General features: G+C 43.3%; 1 protein-coding gene across 1 annotated transcript in view; it reads right to left on the bottom strand.

Annotated features, from left to right (window-relative positions):
• Nucleotides 1-10,138: 10,138 nt before the first annotated feature.
• LOC311134114 (arf-GAP with coiled-coil, ANK repeat and PH domain-containing protein 3-like) overlaps nucleotides 10,139-24,152 on the bottom strand; it is a gene marked incomplete at its 5' end in the record, with an annotated part of 30,507 nt that continues 16,493 nt past the window's right edge. Inside the window, 2 exons of the mRNA XM_084167699.1 lie at nucleotides 10,139-11,052; nucleotides 17,418-17,473. Coding sequence (XP_084023825.1) covers nucleotides 17,444-17,473 — 30 coding nt within the window. The 3' untranslated portion in view covers nucleotides 10,139-11,052; nucleotides 17,418-17,443. The remainder of the gene's footprint in view (nucleotides 11,053-17,417; nucleotides 17,474-24,152) is intronic.

Consider the following 24,152-nt stretch of genomic DNA (forward strand, 5'->3'; position numbering starts at 1 on the left):
GAGTCTCTCACGAACACGTACATATCGGTTGTTTTGCTCTACGCGCTAAAAAGAAAAGGTTCCTGGAGTATCCTTTAGGGGTTCTTCAAATTGAAACTGTGGGGGAACCCCTATAAATTCTTCAAATAACCCCTTTTAATGGATCCTCGAAGAACCTTTTGAATAAACTTTTGGGGTTCATTTTTGAACTAACCCCCCATCCCCTGTTGTTATTATTGTTATTATAATACGCATAACAATAACAACAATAACACAATATTTGAGTTCTCAGTGTTTATTATGATTTTAGTGTCAAAACAGAATAAAAAAATCAAAATATGAGGTACACTCCCAGCAGAGCCCCAAGTCCAATGGGTATATCCTCTGGCGTGTTGATGTTAATGTGTTGATGTTCTCCGTCTCCATAGCCAGAATGATTTTGCAGTGTATAGTGATCGAACAGGTTTCCTGTTATATTCATCAGAGGTGTAGGGAGGGTGAAATCTGTGAATCCAAAACATTTTAATTATACAGATGATTAACAAAACATGCACACAACAGTATTTTTTTTTTTTAGAGTGTAGGACCCTCACAAGACTGGTCTGAAGATAGCCAGTTACACAGTTGGAAAAATGAATGGAAGTATATATGGAGATAGTTCAGTGCCTAAAATAAGGGGTTAAATACATAAACTAAACCAAAATCCTGATCGTTCTTATATCTCTCAGATATAGGACAGACATTTCAGAACAAACTTCCTTTAGATTTTTTTTGGGGGGGACTATCTATTTATCCATGTATGAAGCTGTTATTCAATGCGTTTCTATGGGCTATTAGGAATAAGGGCAAATTCAATGTTTCATCAAATCAGCTTAGTAGAACCCCCAATATACACAAAAATACACAACAACTTTTTTATCAAAACAAATCCTCATTTATTTACAAGATAAATGTAATGAATATAAACCAGGCTATTAGGACACAGGATAATCATACTTTCTGAACAGCAATCAGGAAAATGATTTACAAGTTGTAGGCCTATATGTGCTTCTTATCTATCAAGGTTAGCCGTGTACGGTAAAGGCATAGACCTATTACCTACTTAAACATTGTTTTTTAACAGAGACAATATTATTTACAAGCTATATTGTCATGAATATCGATCAAGGTCGGTCAGCAAAGGCACTTTTGTGTAGAGTTGAAAAATGTATGACAAGAGACAACAAGGCTACAAGGCTAACAGTACACAGTACAATCAAGCTTTCAGAACAACAATAGAGAACATCATTTACAAGTTATAGACCTTTATGTTGCTTTTCTATCAAGGTTAGGGGTATACTGTAAAGGCCTACTAACCAAGTTTTCAAAACCAAGCCAATATGTAATAATAATAATATAATATTATATTAATATAAACTGCGCCACTCCCGAGTGGCGCAGTGGTCTAAGGCTGTGCCACTAGAGATCCTGGTTCGAATCCAGGCTCTGTCGTAGCCGGCCGTGACCGGGAGACCCATGGGGCGGCGCACAATTGGCCCAGCGTCGTCCAGGGTAGGGGAGGGAATGGCCGGCAGGGATGTAGCTCAGTTGGTAGAGCATGGCGTTTGCAACGCCAGGGTTGTGGGTTCGTTTCCCATGGCGGTATGAAAAATAAAAAAGTATGTATGCACTCACTAACTGTAAGTCGCTCTGGATAAGAGCGTCTGCTAAATGACTAAAATGTAAATGTAAATGTAATATGCCATTTAGCAGACGCTTTTATCCAAAGCGACTTACAGTCATGCGTGCATACATTTTTTTTTTTTGTGTACGGTCATGTACGGTCTATAACTTACAGTGTATTGCATTGGGGGCTATGGAGGGGCAGGGAGAACAAAGTGGTCCTGTGTATGTACAGCACAGTCCCCCTCCAAAACTACACAGATTTGGTTAGTAGCGACCCTGCTGAGTATTTCCCACCCCAGTTTAGCTGAGACAGGTAGAAAGGTTTTCTCTCTGCAAGCCGATAAGTATCCCATACACTGTGCATTGCATTGCAGTGAAAGGAGTGGGTGTAGTATGGACTCACCAGTACTGTGTAATAAACCCGTTTCCCAGCACAAGAGACCCATTTAAGTCTTGCAGACTCTATTGAGTAATTCCAATAATATATTTACTTTATTTTATTAAAAGTGTATTTCTTTCAATATAACCTACACAATATCTTTCAACATACCAGTATTTGTGTAAACTTTCAAAAGAAATACGTCAAATTATCCATTTGTTTTTTTTAAAGGTTGTTGCAATGCTGTGAAAAGCAGTTGTCCTGCATTAGTAAAAATAAAATAAAAATCGATGTTCCCAGTTTAGCATGTCTTTGCAGGGGACTCTTATATATATATATATAAAACGTGATCGTGCTGCCAGCAGAATATCCTGCTGCTAAGAGAACGGTAATCGCTTCGCCTGTGTGTTTCAATGTCTTCTCTACCGTAGCTGGGGCGCAGGCCAAACTCGTGATACACATTTCCACTGCACTTCTTGTTACAATGTTGTCACCACAAGTTATAAACTCATTGTGCAATAGTTGCATTGTAACAGTCATATAACAATATCATTTATCCAAACAAATTGAATCATATTTGCAACAAAATTACTTATAGTTTACAATTTGATTAATACAAATAACATATGTGCAATCCAAAGCTAAGTGTATAAAGTGTACAAAAGCCTTTTTAGAATGAATGTAACATAATTTGTAAATCTAACTAGTTTCGTTGTTATTGTTTTTTTGTTTTTTTTTACATATGTAAAGGATCTGACTGAATAAAACACACAAATCGTATGAATCTTACGTTTTATATATATAACATTTTGTGCTCTGTGAATAAAGGTAATCAAAGTTAGTTGTTAATTGAGGTGTGGCACTTGACCCAGAATGAGAACACTATTCAACTATTCAACTGTAATTTATTAATATTGTTCTAATAGAGGCTTGCCCCTTGAGGCTTGTGGTATTTGTGTCACGATCGTCGTATTCAGAGGACCAAGGCGCAGCGTGGAAGGTGAACATATTTTATTAATTTGAATGACAACACGAACAAAACAACAAACGATAACGTGATGTCCAAAGTTGCAAAACACAAACCTATACAGGAACAAGATCCCACAACCACTGTGGGAAAACTGGCTGCTTAAGTATGGTTCCCAATCAGAGACAACAAGCAACAGCTGATACCCGTTGCCTCTGATTGAGAACCACACTGGCCAACATAGAAACACAATACTAGAATAAACACACATGAAAAACTCACACCCTGGCTCAACATACTAGAGTCCCCAGAGCCAGGGCGTGACAATTTGAGGATATACAGACCTGTTATTCAGGGTTGATGTGTAGGACAGGCAAACACTCTGTAGGATAACTTATGCTGCAGGTTAGGATAATTAACCTGGCTGGTTAGGAGACTGAGGTTAAGATTAGGAAAAGGGTTAGGGTTAGGATTAGCAAAAATGCTTTCCTAACCTGCTACGAAAATCACTTTGTCTCGAAAGTGGCGTGAAAAACGTGTGTCTCTTGTAGGATAGGCTTCTTCATGGTACTGTGATAAGGTAGGAACATGGTTTCGGTCTATGTTTCCCAGGGGACTAGTTAGTGGTGAACATACAAAATGTATCTAAAACCACCTCTTTTCTGCCAGATGAGAGCGTTTGTACCTGAAGGTGTTAGTTTTTGTTGTTGTTGTGTTCTGCAGGTGTGTTGTGTTTTGCAGGTGTGTTGTGTTTTGAGGACTAGGCTGTCTTTCTTGAAGGCAATTATTTAGGGGTGGTTGATTATACTAAGGTATGTGTTGACTTTGATTATCAGTGTTTGTTCAAGTTTGACAACATTTACAATTACATTGTGTACATTTATGCCACTTTAGTAATGTATTTATTTATGTTTCATATTGTTTCCCTATAAATGGGCCTAGAACCTGGTTTAGGATTCATTCTTCTTCTTCTTCTTCTTCTTCTTCTTCTTCTTCTTCTCTCATTAACAGTGATAAGGTGGACACTTTGGGTATGATCCTAGACATGATCAATAATCACTCACTGGGTATGATATTGTTCATGTGTAGGCATACGACATTATAGATGGCTCACAAATGACCACCAGAGGGCACTCTCCTACTAGAAAATATGTCTTATTAAGAGCGTCTTACATGAGCAATTAGGGTTAAGTGTCTTACTCAAGGGCACATCGACAGATTTTTCACCTACCCGGCTCGGGGATTCGAACCAGCAACCAGCAACCTTCCGCTATGTATGATGTATACATTCGGTGTATCTCAATCATTGAACTGTATTAAATCATCCTAATGGAATGTAGAAGAACGACCAACAGACGTTTTAATTATTTTATAGCCCCATTTATTTCCACCTGTTTGTTGCAAAATAATAATTTGTCTGAATATATAGTCACATGTTCTGTCTTAAAACTTATATTGTATGTAGGACGCATTTTAGCTGTGCATACAGTAATACAAATCAAGCATACATTGAAACTGCTATTTTTCACTCTCCCTTACTAGGGGAACAACAGCCCAATCCTGGACTAAAGAAGCCTAACTTCACTCCATAGTCCAAAGGACCTTACATGTTCTGGAAGCAAAACATTCCATCTAAACCTGAATCGATTCTCAATTGCAGTACGGTTCTAGAAACATAAATCCCTCTACTTTCATATCACATCAAAATAATTTCACAAATGCAAAATACACAAAATAACACTGTACACTGTTTTAACCGGTTTTAACACAGTTGCCGCCCGAAAGTATTTTCCAGTGACAACACGTTTGTCATCTTCCATTTCCACACAGGTGTTCAGAGACGCAGATAGCTAATTAGCAGAGCTAGTCCACTCTGTCTTCCGTCTGTTTTCCCTAAACAAGCACTGTAACATGGAAATACGGCCGTGTGGGAACCACAACCCTATAAAGGTGTGTATCAAGTTAACCTTTTGTTTTTTGAAAATTAATTCCTGCTGATATTAAAAATAAAGGTCCTTATGCTTCCAAAACCCTACTGCAAGCGATGCATGTTAATGTTCAGACCGAGCGTCGCGGCTCTTAACAAAACTCCCCCCTACAGAAGACGCCTTCGTCCAATGACTCAAGATCAAGGGCGAGGATAACACCAGCACACCCACTGAAAAGTTCATATCAAAACTGATTGGTGAAAAATTCAAGAATTTTTAACAAATCAACCTTTCATCACCATATACACTGTGTAGTTAAAACATTTGGAATATTTAGTCCTAGAGAATAAGGAAATAACATATTTGAATTTTGATTATACATATTATGCAGTTATGGACCTGTAATAACACTAATGTCGTGTCCAGGGATGTACTTCTGCCTCATGCTGCAGAAACAAGATTCCTGCACTATGGGCCGTTTTGGTATGGACGAGGCTACTTACTAGGCAGTTGGAATGCTGATAAACAAGTAGAAAGGGGGAGTATTTAAAGTATTTCTGTCTTTATATCAGAGCACTTAACACATTAATAACAGGTACAACATGTAAACATCTTAGGAAGACCTCCCATTCTGTTGAACTTTGAACCTGGAACTAATTTTCCAGACGTCAGAGGTGAGGCTATGGATAGAGGCTTGCAGTGAGTCCCTCCACCACCTCCTCCTCACCTTCACCTCACCATGGAATAAGGTGCCATTTGGGACTCAATCCGAGTCCTTCTGTCTGCCTTCCACTGTAAAACGATCTATTCTAGGCCTGAATATGATCTTCACTGCTGGAGATGAGTTGGTCCCCCCCTCCCCCTCCCTTTATTATTACAGACCCCTTCTTGTTGGTGGTGCTCTACCTAAATATATCCCAGTCTTGTTGGTGGTGCTCTACCTAGTAGATCTCAGTCTTGTTGGTGGTGCTCTACCTAAATAGATCTCAGTCTTGTTGGTGGTGCTCTACCTAATAGATCTCAGTCTTGTTGGTGGTGCTCTACCTAAATAGATCTCAGTCTTGTTGGTGGTGCTCTACCTAAATATATCTCAGTCTTGTTGGTGGTGCTCTACCTAATAGATCTCAGTCTTGTTGGTGGTGCTCTACCTAAATAGATCTCAGTCTTGTTGGTGGTGCTCTACCTAATATATCTCAGTCTTGTTGGTGGTGCTCTACCTAAATATATCTCAGTCTTTTTGGTGGTGCTCTACCTAAATATATCTCAGTCTTTTTGGTGGTGCTCTACCTAAATATATCTCAGTCTTGTTGGTGGTGCTCTACATACATATATCTCAGTCTTGTTGGTGGTGCTCTACCTAAATATATCTCAGTCTTGTTGGTGGTGCTATACCTAAATATATCTCAGTCTTGTTGGTGGTGCTCTACCTAATAGATCTCAGTCTTGTTGGTGGTGCTCTACCTAATATATCTCAGTCTTGTTGGTGGTGCTCTACCTAATAGATCTCAGTCTTGTTGGTGGTGCTCTACCTAATAGATCTCAGTCTTGAAGGTGGTGCTCTACCTAAATAGATCTCAGTCTTGGTGGTGGTGCTCTACCTAAATATATCTCAGTCTTGTTGGTGGTGCTCTACCTAATAGATCTCAGTCTTGTTGGTGGTGCTCTACCTAATAGATCTCAGTCTTGTTGGTGGTGCTCTACCTAATATATCTCAGTCTTGTTGGTGGTGCTCTACCTAAATATATCTCAGTCTTGTTGGTGGTGCTCTACCTAATAGATCTCAGTCTTGTTGGTGGTGCTCTACCTAAATATATCTCAGTCTTGTTGGTGGTGCTCTACCTAATATATCTCAGTCTTGTTGGTGGTGCTCTACCTAATATATCTCAGTCTTGTTGGTGGTGCTCTACCTAATAGATCTCAGTCTTGTTGGTGGTGCTCTACCTAATAGATCTCAGTCTTGTTGGTGGTGCTCTACCTAAATATATCTCAGTCTTGTTGGTGGTGCTCTACCTAAATATATCTCAGTCTTGTTGGTGGTGCTCTACCTAAATATATCTCAGTCTTGTTGGTGGTGCTCTACCTAATAGATCTCAGTCTTGTTGGTGGTGCTCTACCTAAATATATCTCAGTCTTGTTGGTGGTGCTCTACCTAAATATATCTCAGTCTTGTTGGTGGTGCTCTACCTAAATATATCTCAGTCTTGTTGGTGGTGCTCTACCTAATAGATCTCAGTCTTGTTGGTGGTGCTCTACCTAAATATATCTCAGTCTTGTTGGTGGTGCTCTACCTAAATATATCTCAGTCTTGTTGGTGGTGCTCTACCTAAATAGATCTCAGTCTTGTTGGTGGTGCTCTACCTAAATATATCTCAGTCTTGTTGGTGGTGCTCTACCTAAATAGATCTCAGTCTTGTTGGTGGTGCTCTACCTAAATATATCTCAGTCTTGTTGGTGGTGCTCTACCTAAATAGATCTCAGTCTTGTTGGTGGTGCTCTACCTAAATATATCTCAGTCTTGTTAGTGGTGCTCTACCTAAATAGATCTCAGTCTTGTTGGTGGTGCTCTACCTAAATATATCTCAGTCTTGTTGGTGGTGCTCTACCTAATAGATCTCAGTCTTGTTGGTGGTGCTCTACCTAATAGATCTCAGTCTTGTTGGTGGTGCTCTACCTAATAGATCTCAGTCTTGTTGGTGGTGCTCTACCTAAATAGATCTCAGTCTTGTTGGTGGCGCTCTACCTAATAGATCTCAGTCTTGTTGGTGGTGCTCTACCTAATAGATCTCAGTCTTGTTGGTGGTGCTCTACCTAAATATATCTCAGTCTTGTTGGTGGTGCTCTACCTAATAGATCTCAGTCTTGTTGGTGGTGCTCTACCTAAATATATCTCAGTCTTGTTGGTGGTGCTCTACCTAAATATATCTCAGTCTTGTTGGTGGTGCTCTACCTAAATAGATCTCAGTCTTGTTGGTGGTGCTCTACCTAAATAGATCTCAGTCTTGTTGGTGGTGCTCTACCTAATAGATCTCAGTCTTGTTGGTGGTGCTCTACCTAAATATATCTCAGTCTTGTTGGTGGTGCTCTACCTAATATATCTCAGTCTTGTTGGTGGTGCTCTACCCAAATAGATCTCAGTCTTGTTGATGGTGCTCTACCTAAATATATCTCAGTCTTGTTGGTGGTGCTCTACCTAATAGATCTCAGTCTTGTTGGTGGTGCTCTACCTAATAGATCCCAGTCTTGTTGGTGGTGCTCTACCTAATAGATCTCAGTCTTGTTGGTGGTGCTCTACCTAATATATCTCAGTCTTGTTGGTGGTGCTCTACCTAAATAGATCTCAGTCTTGTTGGTGGTGCTCTACCTAATAGATCTCAGTCTTGTTGGTGGTGCTCTACCTAATATATCTCAGTCTTGTTGGTGGTGCTCTACCTAAATATATCTCAGTCTTGTTGGTGGTGCTCTACCTAATATATCTCAGTCTTGTTGGTGGTGCTCTACCTAAATATATCTCAGTCTTGTTGGTGGTGCTCTACCTAAATAGATCTCAGTCTTGTTGGTGGTGCTCTACCTAATATATCTCAGTCTTGTTGGTGGTGCTCTACCCAAATAGATCTCAGTCTTGTTGATGGTGCTCTACCTAAATATATCTCAGTCTTGTTGGTGGTGCTCTACCTAATAGATCTCAGTCTTGTTGGTGGTGCTCTACCTAATAGATCTCAGTCTTGTTGGTGGTGCTCTACCTAAATAGATCTCAGTCTTGTTGGTGGTGCTCTACCTAATAGATCTCAGTCTTGTTGGTGGTGCTCTACCTAAATATATCTCAGTCTTGTTGGTGGTGCTCTACCTAATAGATCTCAGTCTTGTTGGTGGTGCTCTACCTAATAGATCTCAGTCTTGTTGGTGGTGCTCTACCTAAATAGATCTCAGTCTTGTTGGTGGTGCTCTACCTAAATATATCTCAGTCTTGTTGGTGGTGCTCTACCTAAATAGATCTCAGTCTTGTTGGTGGTGCTCTACCTAATATATCTCAGTCTTGTTGGTGGTGCTCTACCTAAATATATCTCAGTCTTGTTGGTGGTGCTCTACCTAATATATCTCAGTCTTGTTGGTGGTGCTCTACCTAAATATATCTCAGTCTTGTTGGTGGTGCTCTACCTAATATATCTCAGTCTTGTTGGTGGTGCTCTACCCAAATAGATCTCAGTCTTGTTGATGGTGCTCTACCTAAATATATCTCAGTCTTGTTGGTGGTGCTCTACCTAATAGATCTCAGTCTTGTTGGTGGTGCTCTACCTAATAGATCCCAGTCTTGTTGGTGGTGCTCTACCTAATAGATCTCAGTCTTGTTGGTGGTGCTCTACCTAATATATCTCAGTCTTGTTGGTGGTGCTCTACCTAAATAGATCTCAGTCTTGTTGGTGGTGCTCTACCTAATAGATCTCAGTCTTGTTGGTGGTGCTCTACCTAAATATATCTCAGTCTTGTTGGTGGTGCTCTACCTAATAGATCTCAGTCTTGTTGGTGGTGCTCTACCTAATAGATCTCAGTCTTGTTGGTGGTGCTCTACCTAAATAGATCTCAGTCTTGTTGGTGGTGCTCTACCTAAATATATCTCAGTCTTGTTGGTGGTGCTCTACCTAAATAGATCTCAGTCTTGTTGGTGGTGCTCTACCTAATATATCTCAGTCTTGTTGGTGGTGCTCTACCTAAATATATCTCAGTCTTGTTGGTGGTGCTCTACCTAATATATCTCAGTCTTGTTGGTGGTGCTCTACCTAATATATCTCAGTCTTGTTGGTGGTGCTCTACCTAAATATATCTCAGTCTTGTTGGTGGTGCTCTACCTAAATATATCTCAGTCTTGTTGGTGGTGCTCTACCTAATAGATCTCAGTCTTGTTGATGGTGCTCTACCTAATAGATCTCAGTCTTGTTGGTGGTGCTCTACCTAAATATATCTCAGTCTTGTTGGTGGTGCTCTACCTAAATATATCTCAGTCTTGTTGGTGGTGCTCTACCTAAATATATCTCAGTCTTGTTGGTGGTGCTCTACCTAATAGATCTCAGGCGTAAGACACAGAGACTTGTTAAGTAAGTCACTTCAGAGTCTGAGTCAAGTCTGAAGTCATATTTGCGGTAGAGTCAAGTTAGGATTCTTTGACTACCTCAGGCAATTGTTGAAGTGTATTTTGATGTCATCATGGACTACCTCAGGCAATTGTTGAAGTGTATTTTAATGTCATCATGGACTACCTCAGGCAATTGTTGAAGTGTATTTTAATGTCATCATGGACTACCTCAGGCAGTTGTTGAAGTGTATTCTGATGTCATCATGGACTACCTCAGGCAGTTGTTGAAGTGTATTCTGATGTCATCATGGACTACCTCAGGCAGTTGTTGAAGTGTATTCTGATGTCATCATGGACTACCTCAGGCAGTTGTTGAAGTGTATTGTGATGTCATCATGGGCTACCTCAGGCAGTTGTTGAAGTGTATTGTGATGTCATCATGGACTACCTCAGGCAGTTGTTGAAGTGTATTGTGATGTCATCATGGACTACCTCAGGCAGTTGTTGAAGTGTATTGTGATGTCATCATGGACTACCTCAGGCAGTTGTTGAAGTGTATTGTGATGTCATCATGGGCTACCTCAGGCAGTTGTTGAAGTGTATTGTGATGTCATCATGGACTACCTCAGGCAGTTGTTGAAGTGTATTGTGATGTCATCATGGACTACCTCAGGCAGTTGTTGAAGTGTATTGTGATGTCATCATGGACTACCTCAGGCAGTTGTTGAAGTGTATTGTGATGTCATCATGGACTACCTCAGGCAGTTGTTGAAGTGTATTGTGATGTCATCATGGACTACCTCAGGCAGTTGTTGAAGTGTATTGTGATGTCATCATGGACTACCTCAGGCAGTTGTTGAAGTGTATTGTGATGTCATCATGGACTACCTCAGGCAGTTGTTGAAGTGTATTGTGATGTCATCATGGACTACCTCAGGCAGTTGTTGAAGTGTATTGTGATGTCATCATGGACTACCTCAGGCAGTTGTTGATCTCCTCCTCAGCTTCTCGGGCTGGTAGGACGCCATGAGAGAGAACTCCCGAAAGATGTGATACGTTGTGTCACCTGCAACAGAGGACATTACAATCACAAGGGGGGGGGGCGCCATTCGGGCACTGTGGCTCCCCAAGGAATAGAGTAGCTCTGGTCCCGGGCGTTAGTGTGGCGATGTGGGTTAGTGTGGCGGTGTGGGTTAGTGTGGCGGTGTGGGTTAATGTGGCGGTGTGGGTTAGTGTGGCGGTGTGGGTTAGTGTGGCGGTGTGGGTTAATGTGACGGTGTGGGTTAGTGTGGCGGTGTGGGTTAGTGTTGCGGTGTGGGTTAGTGAAGGAACACGCACTAACGGCCTGGACCAGAGCGAGAACTAGCGATGCCTTGATTTGATTTGATCAGAGGTTCAGACTAGATCACTAGATAATCTGTAACCCTTTGTGGTGTTAAATGAACCCCACTGGTTAGTAAAGTAAAGCACAGTATCAGGATTAGATCAGAACATCTATTACAGGACAACTAGAAAAACTGTGTCAGGTAATAATCAGGATTGGTTTCCCTACTTCAGTATGGCACTGGTCTAAAACGATTGGACAGGTATAGATCCAATGCCCTATAGTATTCTATGGTAATGTTCTATAGTTCTAATTCCCTATAGTATTCTATGGTAATGTTCTATAGTTCTAATTCCCTATAGTATTCTATGGTAATGTTCTATAGTTCTAATTCCCTATAGTATTCTATGGTAATGTTCTATAGTTCTAATTCTCTATAGTATTCTATGGTAATGTTCTATAGTTCTAATTCCCTATAGTATTCTATGGTAATGTTCTATCGCCCATCCCTGAAGCTGGAGTGAATAATCCTTCTGACCAATCAGATCAGCACTTTTTCCCCTATAAATGGGCAACAGATCAGAATGTGTCTGCCTTTGTAAACGAAGCCATAGTGTTGAACATCCTGACCACCTCGCCTGAGGGTTGATCCCATAGAGATAGATAGAGGACTAATCTTTATATCTGTGCCATTAAAGGATATGTGACATCATGGGCAGCGCCATTGAGGCATGGTGGAAGCCCTCGACGGCGCTGCCCATGCTAATAAAGCCTTTTGGCCACTAGAGGCCGCTATCCATATCAACTCTCTATGGTTGATCCAAATCTGCCCTGTCTGGTGTGCATCCCCTCTGCCCATGGTGAATACAGGCTTCCTATTGGCTCAGGAGCTGACATAAATAGGCTACGATGAACACATAAGTCCCGGAACTCGAGATGTTTACAATGGGGTCAACAATGTGTCCCGGAACTCAAGATGTTTACAATGGGGTCAACAATGTGTCCCGGAACTCAAGAGGTTTACAATGGGGTCAACAATGTGTCCCGGAACTCAAGATGTTTATAATGGGGTCAACAATGTGTCCCGGAACTCAAGATGTTTACAATGGGGTCAACAATGTGTCCCGGAACTCAAGATGTTTACAATGGGGTCAACAATGTGTCCCGGAACTCAAGAGGTTTACAATGGGGTCAACAATGTGTCCCGGAACTCAAGAGGTTTACAATGGGGTCAACAATGTGTCCCGGAACTCAAGAGGTTTACAATGGGGTCAACAATGTGTCCCGGAACTCAAGATGTTTACAATGGGGGTCAACAATGTGTCCCGGAACTCAAGATGTTTACAATGGGTGTCAACAATGTGTCCCGGAACTCAAGATGTTTACAATGGGGTCAAAAACGTGTCATACCATCCATATCCCCTATGGCTGTGTTGGTTCCTAAGAGTATTTAGTGAAGTACAACTATATACTAAGTGTAGAAACCATATATCTTCGTTCTTATTGGGTTTTGGAGGTAAGCTTCTTATTTCATAGTAATCCATTAGGGGCACTGGGTTTCCATTTTGATTACAACATGTGAACAGTTATTTATTTTCTCGTTCTCTGGTAAGAAGTTTAGCCAGGGGGGTAAAGTGTTACTGGTGGGGTATAGAGAGTATGTAGACAATTACATTTTCAGTCCTATGGTAAATACTGACGAGCATGATTTGTAATGATTGTGAAAATCCAAGATTTTGAAAGCTGGGATAGAATGGGTCATTGCAATCACCAAGCTTCTGTAGCCAACTTGCTTCACAGCTGTCAATGTTTAGGAAAACGTAAATCCATTGATAAGCAGAGCAATATTATCACACTGTGAGAAGAGAGACCAAAGATAGATTAACAGTACCAGTGAGTGCACCCAACCAAATATTCTCCCAAAGCAAGTGTGTGTTCGCGTGTGTGTTTATGGTTGTTTGTGTGTGTGTGTGTGTGTGTGAACACCATTTGAAGAGAGATTGAGGTTCCTTAAATGAATGACCATGTACACCAGTTGGACAGAGAGATGGTCAGTGCTATCCGGGGTCCTTGGGACATCCCTATCCTAAACCTAACCTAAACCCCTACCCTTACCCGAACCTTACCCCTACCCTTACCCGAACCTTACCCCTACCCTTACCCGAAACTTACCCCTACCTTTACCCGAAACTTACCCTAACCTAACCCCTACCCTTACCCGAACCTAACCCCTACCCTTACCCGAACCTAACCCCTACCCTTACCCTAACCTTACCCCTACCCTTACCCTACCCTTACCCCTACCCTTACCCATAACCTTACCCTTACCCTTACCCCTAACCTTACCCCTAACCATAACCTAACCCCTACCCCTACCCTTACCCTAACCTAACCCCTACCCTTACCTTACCCCTACCTTTACCCTAACCTTACCCCTACCCTTTCCCTAACCTTACCCCTACCCTTTCCCTAACCTTACCCAACACCTACCCTAACCTAACCCCTACCCTTACCCGAACCTAACCCCTACCCTTACCCTAACCTTACCCCTACCCTTACCCTACCCTTACCCCTACCCTTAACCCTACCCTTACCCCTAACCTTACCCCTACCCTTACCCCTAACCTTACCCCTAACCTAACCCCTGCCCTTACCCTAACCTAACCTAACCCCTACCCCTACCCTTACCCAAACCTTACCCCTACCCTTACCCTACCCTTACCCTGCCCTTAACCCTACCCTTACCCCTACCCTTAACCCTACCCTTACCCCTACCCTTACCCCTAACCTAACCAATGCCCTTACCCTAACCTAACCTAACCCCTACCCCTACCCTTACCTTACCCTAACCTAACCCCTACCCTTACCCTAACCTAACCCCTACCCTCACCCTACCCTTACCCCTACCCTACCCTTACCCAAACCTTACCCCTACCCTTACCCTACCCTTACCCTGCCCTTAACCCTACCCTTACCCCTACCCTTAACCCTACCCTTACCCCTAACCTTACCCCTAACCTAACCAATGCCCTTACCCTAACCTAACCTAACCCCTACCCCTACCCTTACCTTACCCTGACCTAACCCCTACCCTTACCCTAACCTAACCCCTACCCTCACCCTACCCTTACCCCTACCCTACCCTTACCCCTACCCTTAACCCTACCCCTAACCTTACCCCTAACCTAACCCCTGCCCTTACCCTAACTTAACCCCTACCCCTACCCGAACCTTACCCTTACCCTAACCTAACGCCTACCATTACCCTAACCTAACCCCTCCCCTTACCCCTAACCTTACCCCTAACCTAACCCCTGCTCTTACCCTAACCTAACCTAACCCCTACCCTTACCCAAACCTTGCCCCTACCCTTACCCTACCCTTACCCTGCCCTTACCCCTACCCTTAACCCTACCCTTACCCCTAACCTTACCCCTACCCCTAACCTTACCCCTAACCTAACCCCTGCCCTTACCCTAACCTAACCTAACCCCTACCCAAACCTTACCCTAACCTAACCCCTACCCTTACCATAACCTAACCCCTACCCTCACCCTACCCTTACCCCTAACCTAACCCCTGCCCTTACCCTAACCTAACCCCTACCCCTACCCGAACCTTACCCTTACCTAACCCCTACCCTTACCCTAACCTAACCCCTACCGTTACCCTACCCTTACCCCTACCCTAACCTTACCCCTACCCTTACCCTAACCTACACTCTACCCTTACCCTAACCCCTACCCTTACCCCTACCCTACCCTTAACCTTACCCCTAACCTAACCCCGGCCCTTACCCTAACCTAACCTAACCCCTACCCCTACCCGAACCTTGCCCTTACCTTACCCCTACCCTTACCATAACCTAACCCCTACCCTTACCCTACCCTTACCGTAACCTTACCCCTACCCTTACCCTAACCTAACCTAACCCCTGCCCCTACCCGAACCTTACCCTTACCCTAACCTAACCCCTACCCTTACCCTAACCTAACCCCTACCCTTACCCCTACCCTTACCCTAACCTTACCCCTACCCTTACCCCTACCCTAACCTAACCCCTACCCTTACCCTAACCTAACCCTTACCCCTACCCTTACCCTAACCTTACCCCTACCCTTACCCTAACCTTACCCCTACACTTACCCTAACCTTACTCCTACCCTTACCCTAACCTTACCCCTACCCTTACCCCTACCTTACCCTAACCTTATCCCTACTCTTACCCTACCCTTACCCCTACCCTTACCCTTACCCCTACCCTTACCCCTAACGTTACCCCTAACCTAACCTAACCCCTGCCCTTACCCTAACTTAACCCCTACCCCTACCCTTACCATAACCTTACCCTTACCCTAACCTAACCTAACCCCTACCCTAACCTAACCCCTACCCTTACCCTAACCTTACCCCTACCCTTACCCTAACCTTATCCCTACCCTTTCCCTAACCTTACCCCTACCCTTTCCCTAACCTTACCCAACACCTACCCTTACCCTAACCTTACCCAACACCTACCCTTACCCTAACCTAACCCCTACCCTTACCCTAACCTAACCCCTACCCTTACCCCTACCCTTACCCTAACCTTACCCCTACCCTTACCCCTACCCTAACCTAACCCCTACCCTTACCCTAACCTAACCCTTACCCCTACCCTTACCCTAACCTTACCCCTACCCTTACCCTAACCTTACCCCTACACTTACCCTAACCTTACTCCTACCCTTACCCCTACCCTTACCCCTACCTTACCCTAACCTTATCCCTACTCTTACCCTACCCTTACCCCTACCCTTACCCTTACCCCTACCCTTACCCCTAACGTTACCCCTAACCTAACCTAACCCCTGCCCTTACCCTAACTTAACCCCTACCCCTACCCTTACCATAACCTTACCCTTACCCTAACCTAACCTAACCCCTACCCTAACCTAACCCCTACCCTTACCCTAACCTTACCCCTACCCTTACCCTAACCTTATCCCTACCCTTTCCCTAACCTTACCCCTACCCTTTCCCTAACCTTACCCAACACCTACCCTTACCCTAACCTTACCCAACACCTACCCTTACCTTACCTTACCCCTACCCTTACCCTAAACCTACCCATACCCTTACCCTAACCTAACCCCTAACCTAACCCCTACCCTTACCCGAACCTAACCCCTACCCTTGTCCTAACCTTACCCTACCCCTACCCTTACCCCTACCCTTAACCCTACACTTACCCCTACCCTTACCCCTAACCTAACCCCTGCCCTTACCCTAACCTAACCCCTACCCCTACCCTTACCCGAACCTTACCCTTACCCTAACCTAACCCCTACCCTTACCCTAACCTAATCCCTACCCTAACCTTACCCCTACCCTTACCCTAACCTTTCCCCTACCCTTACCCCTACCCTAACCTTATCCTTACCCTTACCCTAACCTAACCTAAACACTACCCTAACCTAACCCTTACCCCTACCCTTACCTTACCCTAACCCTTACCCCTACCCTAAACTTTACCCTACCCTTAAACCGAACCTTACCCCTACCCTTATCCTAACCCCTAACCTTAACCCTACCCTTTTTTCCTACCCTTACTCCTACCCTTACCCTAACCTTTCCCCTACCCTTACCCTAACCTAACCCTTACCCGAACCTTACCCCTACCCTTACCCTAACTTTACCCCTACCTTTACCCTAACCCCTACCCTTACCCCTACCCTTTCCCTAACCTTACCCAACACCTACCCTTACCTTACCCGAAACCTACCCTTACCTTACCCCTACCCTTACCCTAAACTTACCCCTACCCTTACCCTTACCCTAACCTAACCCCTAACCCCTAACCTTACCCCTACCCTTACCCTAACCTAACCCCTACCCTTACCCTACCCTTACCCTAACCTAACCCCTAACCTATCCCCTAACCTTACCCCTACCCTTACCCTAACCCTTACCCTACCCTTACCCTAACCTTACCCTAACCTAACCATTTTACCTTTCAACCTTGATGGGGTAGGGACGTCCCAAGGATCCCGGATAGCATGGACCACAGAGAGAGACACCACACACACCATACCCCAAGGTGAGATAGACCATGATGCATCACTCACTCTATCCCGAACACTATCCTTGCGCTTTACCTTCCTGCTGCTCCCCATGGCAACGCCTGTAGCAACGGAAGCAACAACAGTCATTAGTGTATTATTTTTCTCAGATAGCAGTCAACAATACACTACAAACCTACTTCGGCTGCGTCCTATTCCCTATACATGGAGTATTCAAAACATTAAGAACACCTGCTCTTTCCATTACTTAGACTGACCAGGTGAAAACATCTGAAACCCTACCTCTTCAAACTGTATCTTAAATAATCCCCCCCCCCCAAAAAAAAAAATATAATAATAAATTAAACCTGAATCAGCACTTGCCCTTGACCCCCCCTTTCTATCTCTGACTCTACTGATAACTACGTTATGGAGGAAAAATGTACTTTCTATGCCTGTGATATGTGGTTGTCCCACCTAGCTATCTTAAGATGAATGCACTAACTGTAAGTCGCTCTGGATAAGAGCATCTGCTAAATGACTAAAATGTAAAAATGTGAATCCAAGTGAAAGCTATGATCCCTTATTGATGTCACTTTCTAAAATCCACTTCATTGAGTGTAGATGAAGGGGAGGAGAAGGATTTTTAAGCTTTGAGACAATTGAGACATGGATTGTGTACAGCACCAATCAAAAGTTTGGACACACCTACTCATTCCAGGGTTTTTCTTTCTTTTTTTAAATGTTCTACATTGTAGAATAATAGTGAAGCCATCAAAACTATGAAATAACACATATGGAATCATGTAGTAACCAAAAAAGTGTTAAACAAATCAAAATATATTTTATATTTGAGATTCTTCAAAGTAGCCACCCTTTGCCTTGATGACAGCTTTGCACACTCTTGGCATTCTCTCAACCAGCTTCATGAGGTAGTCACCTGGAATGCATTTCAATTAACAGGTGTGCCTTCTTAAAAGTTAATTTGTGGAATTTCTTTCCTTCTTAATGCGTTTGAGCCAATCAGTTGTGTTGTGACAAGGTAGGGGGGTATACAGAAGATAGCCCTATTTGGTAAAAGACCAAGTCCATATTATGGCAAGAACAGCTCAAATAAGCAAAGAGAAACGACAGCCCATCGTTACTTTAAGACATTAACGTCAGAACATTTCAAGAACCTTGAAAGTTTCTTCAAGTGCAGTTGCAAAAACCATCAAGCGCTATGATGAAACTGGCTCTCACCACTACTAAAGGACACCAATAAGAAGAAGAGATCTGCTTGGGCCAAGAAACACGAGCAATGGACATTAGACCAGTTGAAACTTGCCCTTTGGAGATTTTTGGTTCCAACCGCCGTGACTTTGTGAGACGCGGTGTGGGTGAACGGATGATCTCCGCATGTGTATTTCCCACCGTAAAGAATGGAGGAGGTGTTATGGTGTGGGGTTGCTTTGCTGGTGACACTGTCTGTGATTTATTTAGAATTCAAGGCACACTTAACCAGCATGGCTACCACAGCCTTCTGCAGCGATACGCCATCCCATCTGGTTTGGGCTTAGTGGGACTATCATTTGTTTTTCAACAGGACAATGACCCAACACACCTCCAGGCTGTGTAAGGGCTATTTGACCAAGAAGGAGAGTGCTGCATCAGATGACCTGGCCTCCACAATCACCCGACCTCAACCCAATTGAGATGGTTTGGGATGAGTTGAACCGCAGAGTAAAGAAGGGCAACAAGTGCTCAGCATATGTGGGAACTCCTTCAAGACTGTTGGAAAAGCATTCCAGGTGAAGCTGGTTGAGAGAATGCCAAGAGTGTGCAAAGGTAATCAATGCAAAGGGTGGCTATTTGAAGAATCTCTAATATAAAATATATTTTGTCTTCACTATTATTCTACGTAGGAAGTATTAAAAATAAAGAAAAACCCTTAAATGAGTAGGTGTGTCCAAGTTTTTGACTTGTAGTGTATGTGTGCCATTTAGACGGGGTATGGTGGTAGGTAGTAGGTGCCAGGCGCACCGGTTTGTGTCAAGAATGGCAATGCTACTGGGGTGGGGGGGTGGGTCCTAATGCTACTGGGGTGGGGTGGGGGGGTGGGTCCTAATGCTACTGGGGGGTTCCTAATGTTTGGTATACTCAGTGTATAGTGTACTACTGCTACTGGGGTGGGTCCTAAATTATACTGGGGTGGGGGAGGGGTGGGTCCTAATGCTACTGGGGTGGGGTCCTAATGCTACTGGGGTGGGGTGGAGGGGGCCTAATGCTACTGGAGGGTTCCTAATGCTACTGGGGGGTTCCTAATGCTACTGGGGGGTTCCTAATGCTACTGGGGGGTTCCTAATGCTACTGGGGGGTTCCTAATGCTACCGGGGGGTTCCTAATGCTACTGGGGGGTTCCTAATGCTACTGGGGGGTTCCTAATGCTACCGGGGGGTTCCTAATGCTACCGGGGGGTTCCTAATGCTACTGGGGGGTTCCTAATGTTTGGTATACTCAGTGTGTAGTGTACTACTTTTGAACCAGGGCCCTGGTCAACTATGTAGGGAATTTGGGAAACTGACAGCCAGTGTATTTTTCTCAGAGAAGGAGACAGAAGAGAGTTGGGTGCAAGAAAGACATCTCTGGAATGAGTATATGAACAGAGTTTATCTGTCTCTAGCTTCATATGGCCGGACTGTATGTTGTTGAATGCTTAAGGTGAGGTTGTGTTGTGAGTTGACGCAGTGACAGTATAGATAAGGGAATTACCCTGCAACCAGTGAGTAACATTCTCCCAACGTTCCAGTAACATTCCAACCACAATGTTACGGCAACGTAGGGAGAAGGTTGTTTACAAGGAGAGAAGACAACAGGAGTCAGAAATTAGGCAGAAGCAGTCAAGCAAGGTTAAGAGTTCATCAAGAGTTTCTTGGTTTTATTCTCTTTATGCATTTATTTATCACCATCTCAGTGTTTCTAAAGCCAAGGAACAAAAAAGTATTCCAAAGATATCCAAATGTTTGTTTCCCCAAGTAGTACAGAGAGATAGCTATGTAACAATATTCCAAAAGATTGTACAGATGTTTTGAAGAAGTGGTGAGAACAGAACAGGAAGGGGTTCCATAGTGGAGTGTGGAGAACAGAACAGGCAGGGTTCCATAGTGGAGTGTGGAGAACAGAACAGGCAGGGTTCCATAGTGGAGTGTGGAGAACAGAACAGGCAGGGTTCCATAGTGGAGTGTGGAGAACAGAACAGGCAGGGTTCCATAGTGGAGTGTGGAGAACAGAACAGGCAGGGTTCCATAGTGGAGTGTGGAGAACAGAACAGGCAGGGTTCCATAGTGGAGTGCGGAGAACAGAACAGGAAGGGGTTCCATAGTGGAGTGTGGAGAACAGAACAGGCAGGGTTCCATAGTGGAGTGTGGAGAACAGAACAGAACAGGCAGGGTTCCATAGTGGAGTGCGGAGAACAGAACAGGCAGTATGAGTCCAGTTAAAATGCAAAAAGCATTTAAATGTACAGCATGCTTGTTTAGAAGCATCCCTTAACCCCCATGCTAAAACACACACCTAGAGACAACACCCAACACTTCAGCTGGGCTAGTTTAACCCCACACTGTTTAGTCACAGTCCCTGGTAAAAGCTATCCTATTTATCACTCCCATTGTTTCACGGTTAATGCAGAATATCACCTGCTGCCACACTCTGAAAATAGAAAACAGTTGATGAAAATAATAATTGTTCTGTGACTCTATTTTCTTTTGAACATTTTGTAAAACACTGACGGACACTGTTTCTACCGCTTGTGTTTCACTGTACCACATCTTATCGAGACGTTAAACACTGTATTTATTTATTCCCGCTGAAGTTAAACGGATTGATGCCTGACAACACTGTTGCACCCTTCCCTTTTCCAAAGTCTTTGGCAGAGAACAAAAAATAATAAAAATAAAACTACTTTAGGACTTCATGCCAATGTAGTTGAGGAACAAACAGAGGACGGCTAGCTAATGAAAAGCAGTTCAGCTCTAGGTTTTGGTAAAACATTTTTAAAAAATCGACAAAACACTGAAGCTATAGATGCAGTCCACGAGTGGACGTAGAGATGGTACAGAGGTCCATAGGTCTATCAAAGAGACAGGAGGAAGTCGTTTTAGGACATCAGAAGGAAGTGGCTGTACGGTACAGTAACTCATGCTTTTTAACAGGACTGCACGGCACCATGAGGGGACCAATATGAGATCCTCATGCTCGGGAACGCAGACAGCATTCTAGAACGCCCCAAGAACTACGCAGCATTCTAGAACGCCCAAGAGCACATTCTAGAACGCGTACATACGTTCTAGAACGTTCTGGTCACAACCCGAAAAGCATGCAGAATATAATGAGCATTGAGCAATGATGACCAGAGAAGACAGTCAGTTGTAACCGTAGAATTACAATGGGTTGTGATAATAATTGTATGGGTGTAACTCTTCCTCTCCCTACTATAGGGACAGTTACCAATGGCCCCCGGATTCCCTCTGTCGCCATAAGTCAACCAAAGCAGCACTGGTGTGGTTGTGATCAAAGTCCACTTGATAAAGAAGATATCTTTATCAGTAAACATTGAATGACTGCAACCAAAAAAAGGTTTGAAATATAGATATAGAAACACGTTATCAATAAGAATGTCTATAAATAAATGACATGATATCTTTCCCAAAACATCGAATAAAAAGCCTAGTACAGTATTGCAGGTGTAGTTCAGTAGGGGTGTTGAAGGGACAGGGTCGGTGAAGCTGTTGTTCAGAACTGTAGCTAGAATGTGGGTGTGGCTCAATGACACAAGACCAGACCTAAACATATACAGTAAGAACATAATGAGGATATCCAAAAGTTTGAAAGATTAAAAAAAAACATTTTTTTTTTTTACAGAAACAGAGGAATTCTGCATCCCCATAATCATCATTGCACTAGTCCTCTGGGTTCAACATAGGGTTGCAAAATTCCGGGTAACTTTCCCCAAATTCCTTGTTTTTCCAGAAATTCTGTTTGGAGGATTCCGGGGTGGAATTTTACTACCCTATTTTTAAAATAAATAAAAATATACAAACAAAAAAGACACAAACTCAACAAGCCAATGAGAGAGCACGACGTAAACAAAACAACAACGATTTAGAAATCACATTACTGTAGGAAGGAAAAGTGAAAAGTCCACAGTTGAATATATCATTTTTTTTTTTTTTACATGAAGGTATCATCGTAATAATAATATTATAGCATTTCATTTCTGAGACATCCTCACACATGCACTCGTCCATTCTCTCGTTCACTCACTCACTCACTCACCTCACTCACTCACTCTACAGTATCTGTTTCTTTCTCCATCAATCCTTCAGTATTCTCATCAGTTTTACCACTTCACCCATCCATCCCTCCCTCCCAATTACACACAGTAAACCAATGACGACCCCACCTTCACAGACTAACGCAGGGGAACTTCCTGTAACACACACACACCACCCAGACCATATCACTGTAACCTCATGCCACTACGGAACAACAGTTGGAACATGGGCCTGCACATCTAGCCACTGAATTACATCTAGTATATATCTCCCATCAGAAGATATAAGGCCTAATGGCTTCCTTTTCAGACCAGCTTTAACCTTTTAAGGAATACAGAGTTATGGACATACTGTAATCATGATGACGTTATTTCTAATCGACAGATTGTAATTAATTATAACACAATGGGCCGCTGATAAATTATCATGGTACTATCGAATTCTGGAATAGAACACTGGAACACTCTATAATATAATGTTCTAAACCACTGTAAAATGCTGAATAGAACACATTTACATTTACGTCATTTAGCAGACGCTCTTATCCAGAGCGACTTACAGGAGCAATTAGGGTTAAGTGCCTTGCTCAAGGGCACATCGGCAGATTTTTCACCTAGTCGGCTCGGGGATTAGAACCAGCGACCTTTCGGTTACTGGCACAACGCTCTTACCCACTAAGCTACCTGCCGCCCTGTAGAATAATATTGTAAAGACTCCTTAAAAGGCGAAGAGCTCCGTGGAAGCTTAGGTCCTTACTGGTAATAGAGGGAGGAAGAGGGGAGGTAATGCTACACTTAGAAATAAGGGTTATTCGGCTGTCCCCACAGGAAAACCCTTTTTGCTTCAAGGTAGAACCCTCCGTGGAAAGGGTTTTACATGGAACTAAAAAAGGGTTCTTCAAAGGGCTCTCCTATGGGGACAGCCGAATAACCCTTAACGGTCCTAGATAGCACATTTTACATTTTACATTTACGTCATTTAGCAGACGCTCTTATCCAGAGCGACTTACAGTTATAGTGAGTGCATACATTTTTTCATACTGGTCCCCCCGTGGGAAAACGAACCCACAACCCTGGCGTATGCAAGCGCCACGCTCTACCAGCTGAGATACACGGGACTAGCACCTTTTTTTCTTCTTCTTCTAATAGTGTCCCAGAGGCAGGAACATTGAGCAGTACAGAGAGTAATGGGCCTGACAGTGAGAACCACAGGCAGAGTATTAGGAACAGCCGGATACACTGCGTTTCACTCCGTTTATAGGATGGATGGACGACAGCGGACGGTGTGGAAAGCCGGTAGCTATGTGGTTAAAAGATCTGGATGTGGACACCAGATTAGCAAAGAAGAGAGGAACGTTGTTGGAAATATAAGTCAAAATGCCGTTCATCTGCAGTACAGTCAGTAGAGCCTAGTTTCACTTATAATAATAATAATAATAATAATAATAATAATAATAAGCCATTTAGCAGACGCTTTTATCCAAAGCGAC

The sequence above is a fragment of the Coregonus lavaretus genome (assembly GCF_964263955.1).
Source record: "Coregonus lavaretus genome assembly, chromosome: 8".
Taxonomy (NCBI): Eukaryota; Metazoa; Chordata; class Actinopteri; order Salmoniformes; family Salmonidae; genus Coregonus; species Coregonus lavaretus.